General features: G+C 39.0%; 1 protein-coding gene across 1 annotated transcript in view; it reads left to right on the forward strand.

Moving 5' to 3' along the window:
* Window positions 1-1,041: 1,041 nt before the first annotated feature.
* opn5 (opsin 5) overlaps window positions 1,042-4,733 on the forward strand; it is a 6,487-nt gene continuing 2,795 nt past the window's right edge. The window contains exon 1 of the mRNA XM_035679086.1: window positions 1,042-1,057. Coding sequence (XP_035534979.1) covers window positions 1,042-1,057 — 16 coding nt within the window. The remainder of the gene's footprint in view (window positions 1,058-4,733) is intronic.

The following is a 4,733-nucleotide window of genomic DNA, read 5'->3' on the forward strand; positions in this document are numbered from 1 at the left end:
GGGGCAAAAACAAAAGTGTTGCGTTTATAATTTTGTTCAGTGTGTATATATATATATATATATATATATAAATAATAAGTAATACATTGCAACAAATTTCAAGCCCAGTAGCCATAGCAATGAGATCTGTACTGGATGATTGTGCCCTTCACAATTTATGTCATTATGTTCACCGTACTGTCAGATGGTCAGTTTCCATAAGCAAAAAATTGCCGAACACCTATCCAGGCAGTTCTCATGGAGTAACAAGCTCCTTAACCCTAACCACATCTTAACCATAGCTTATTTGCCGTAACATGATCTTTGCCTAACCTTAACCATACTTAAGTTGGCATGTGCAGATATTTTTTAAATATGTTCACACTGGACGTGAAAAATTGTTGAACATAATCTAAAGCTTTGAAGAAAATCCGACTGACTGTTCATGAACTAGCAGAGTAAAGGGTAAAGTACTACTACTACTACTACTACTACGCAGAAACTGGTATCATAGAACGGGGAATGAATGTGGATTCATGGCCCTCACGTCTTCACTTGACATATGAACCTTACGTGCTGAAGTATCTCAGGCATGATCATCAACCAACATTTCAGCAAATACAATCAACACAGATAAACCTGAGCGTTCACAGTCCACAGTTATAAACTTGTTATAACTGTGGACTATTATAATGTGGAACACTAAACTCATTTTACTATGTGCTATGCCTTCATTACCCTTTGGCTCCTCTTCAAACATGTGAGCAGCGACCTTTAATTTACCATGGTGCTGCATGCTGCTTTTTGACTTCAGACAGGATTCTTCCCACTCCACCCATTTAATTCCAGCTAACCCTGCTGTTGAACTTTTTGAGCACTCGTGAGCCTCTCTGCGTTAGCAGAAAATCTATACTCTCCATTAACTTCCTTCCTTTAACCACAGGTTGACATTTTGAAAAGCTTAACACTTAACGCTCATTTATGATACCCAATAATGCTTTCCCTCATTCCAGAAATGTGAATTAGTGAACATTAAACATTAATTTAAACATTGATATAGTCATGAATAAGACTCCAGGTGTGTGCTAACAGGAAAATCTTCAACCAAGTAACTTTTGCTTTAGAGGAATACTTTGATATTTTGGGAAGTGTCCTTATTTGCTTTCTCCCCAAGAGTTGTATGAGAAGATTTGTGGGAGACACAACTGACTGCTACAACCTGAAAAACACCGGTTACATGTAGGCCACATTTCTCTAGCTAGCTTAGTTAGCTGGTTTAGGGTTAGGGTTATTGCTTGTAAAACTGGTAAGATCCCCGTCAAGCACCACTTTTACTTCTATGATAGAAATTCAGAATTGAATAATAAAAAGAAATATTAAAAATCAAATGTAAATTCTGCATTAAAGATGTATTATCATAGAACTGTAGCTGCAAACTCAAGTGGGTAGAGAAAGGGGAGAAACATTCCAATTAACAGCAATCAAAGACAGTTTGCACAACATGTGGTAAAGCACTGTCCTGCATCATTATTATCATATTTTTCATTCAAAATTCACCAAAAGAGTTAGCAGCAATGAAGAATTTCCCCCCAAATTCTATACTGTGTGGGTCTGCCATGCAGAAATAGACTTCTACCAGCTCTGTTCAGAATGTCTGGACTAATATCACATAATGAATACCACTGTAAAACGTGTAATTTTCAATTATCAGTTCCTATTGAAATGTGTCCATTATGTTATTCTAAAACTATCAAAAATATTGTCAAACCCACCATTAGTGTCTTTTTTTTAGATAACATTGTAATATATTGTTCAGCCAATAGTGACCAGTTGGCAGTAGACATGCTATCTAGCAGCTTGCTAGCTGTAGAGCAAGCTCAATTACCCCTGTTGGTCATGTGCCTTGCAGATCGTAGCAATCCTTCGAGAATTCTCACTCTCATGTATCGCCATAAAATTTGAGCTTTAAAGATGTTGGGACTGTAGGCGTATTATTAAATTTTTTTACATGGCTAACTTACCTTAGATGATTCTCCCTGCTTCCAGTCTTTATGCTAAGCTAAGCTAATTGTCTCCTGTTTTGTGCCATGCTTAACACGCAGGCACGAGTGATATATTTCGCGTCAAACTACTTCTTTAATGCGTTATGGAAACAATGCTGCCATTTCTCACTGTGGCAAAAACAACAAACCAACAATAAATAGATTTAAAAATGGTCCCTGAATCAACCATAAATGTTCCTGTACCCATGGCCCAAACTGTAGATTTGGTAGTTAGTGAAAGAATTACATCTTACTTTGAATGAATATTGTGTCCATCTGTTTTTCTGCAGCAATCCATTATATGTGTGTGTGTAAGATCAAACTGCTATCAATGCAAACTGAATGGTTGTGAAGGTAAAGTGCACTTGTCTGTGTTTTCTTGTGATGGGTTTAACCTTGAGCTGCCAAAGAACAACTATGTTTTTGAATAGTGCTGCAGAAAGCCAATACCCTGTAAATGCAATGGTTTAAGTCACTGATTAAAGTCAAGTAATGTCTCCATGTGTGCAGTTGTACGGCTGATGAGAACATAAGCTGAAGTGATTCATTGCCTTCTGAAATATATATCTGCTGTATTCAAGCCACAGGTGTAGGAGTACAAAAGACAACAGTTAAAATACAATTTTGAGCTTGACAGTTACAGTTGAGTTTTCTTTTTTTCATTTTGCAGTTTAGGTTTAGAAACGTTGAAAAGAATTTCGCAGTTTTGCAAGATTTGGATACACAAGGTTATAGCCCCAGATGTCAACCTGAGATGAGCTGTTTTACGAGAACACCACTAGTTAGTTAATTAGTAGCACGTGTGCTGTTTTTTTTTTATACAGACATGTGCGTCTGTAATACTGAAAAAGTCAAGCAGCTCACACAAAGACGCCACTTGTATGTTGTAGACAACAGTCAAGACAACGTCAACTCCACAGATTAAGGAAAACCTCGTAGGAAAATATATGGTTCCAAGGAAGGGGGAGGGGGGCTTGTGGGAAGCAAACGGAGACTCTGTGTGGGTGCCAAGACAAGCAGACGTGAGCAGACGTGAGCGGCTGATGACGTCGTAGCAGGTGACAGGCAGCGTGTGATTGGGTAAGTGTAGGGCACAGGGGGCAGGGAACAAGGGGAACTGTCCAGAAGGGGGGTGCACAGTCTAAAGTGTCTCATCTCACATCTCAATATGAGCCTCTTTGGCTGGTGAATTGTCCCTTAAAGAGCCAGAGATGGTGTAGAACCTGCAAGGACATAAAAAAAACAGGAGGAAACAGCAACATCAGTTAGAAATGTCTTTGTTTTAACACCAAAAACCTTCAAAATGTACTTATAGCCATATTTTGCTACTTTAACCTTCAGTGAAATCGTACTGTGATGATATGATCAAGTTGTGTTTGGTTGAAAACAATTTCAGGTGTGTGTCCTTAAACAGTTTCAGTTAATAATAATAATAATTTTAAGCAAAGATGTTTAAAAATCCACAAGCGACAGAAAATACCGTCTGCCATTCAGATCTGTAATTGGACCACCTCTTTCTTTTTACAGGTGGACTTGAGCTGTAAGTATTTGCTGACATTTTAAAAGAATGCGCGTCTTGAGTCTCTGTAACCAGGGTAACGCTGACTTAAAATTACAGACAGCAGTCATCATAGGTGTCATTCTCTTCCACAAATTCTGATTTAATACCCTTCCGCTAGGTCTTGAGAAACTCTTGAGAAAGGATATGAGGTCTGAGGGCCACATCTGGCCCACCAAAGCTTCCATTCCACAGGATTTCCACTGATGAAAGTATTTCAATATTTATATATTTAGTATTACAAACTGGGTCTCTGTGGCTAAATTCCAAGAGAAAGGCCGTATTTAGTTACTGCCGCTGCAGCATTCACATTAAAGCATTTAACTGGCAAAACACAAGTTGATTTTTATTATTTAGTAGTTGTCACATTAAGTGCAATGTGTTCTGTTCGTGATGCTTGCTGCCCAATATTGTTTTATGTAAAATGCAAGACAACAGTCATTTTGGGCATTTTTTGACAGCAGATCAGTTGGAATGGAAAAAGAAGCAGCAGCCACAGTGGGCTGTTCGATGAAGAGCTGCAGGCGACAGGCTGACTCCTTTATTAATACCACAGTAGTTTGCTTAGCTGCCCGCAGAATTCTGTGTCCTGAAGTGTTAAACCGCTTTTAACTACAGGTGTCTCATGCACAATAACATTATTAGTTCGGCCCCCACCATGTCTGCTCCAACCCTTGGGCAAATGGAGTAGAATACTCCTGCTTTAGGGTGTGCACCAAAATATTGGACAGATTGCGTAGACTAAGACTAGCAGCAACCTTAACAGTGAAGACTTTCATTTGCTGTAGCCTGCTGTGAGAATCCTCACTGCCTGATGCTCTTGAGCAACTGCATTCAATCAAAAGTTCTGAATGTTGTATCACTTCACAGAGGCAGCAGCAGAAAAGACAAGCTATTACAATAGATGAGTATTGGCAAAACTATATTCAAGGTAATCTTACAAGTACACTGAAAGCTTTGTTAAAGCAACACATGCTTTGGGGCAATCACATTTATTGTTATTGACAACTGACTTTGGATCACTGTGCCTTTATGCTCCATAATGACCCCCATAATGAAAATATAGCACGGCACGAGAGTCTGCTTTTTCCCGCGATCCCTGGCCTGCGCACCACTAACAAGAGGCACATCTGCAGCTTTAAACAGAAAGTCTG

Source organism: Morone saxatilis, unplaced genomic scaffold (assembly GCF_004916995.1).
Source record: "Morone saxatilis isolate NCDOM2014 unplaced genomic scaffold, NCSU_SB_2.0 Contig7, whole genome shotgun sequence".
Lineage (NCBI taxonomy): Eukaryota > Metazoa > Chordata > Actinopteri > Moronidae > Morone > Morone saxatilis.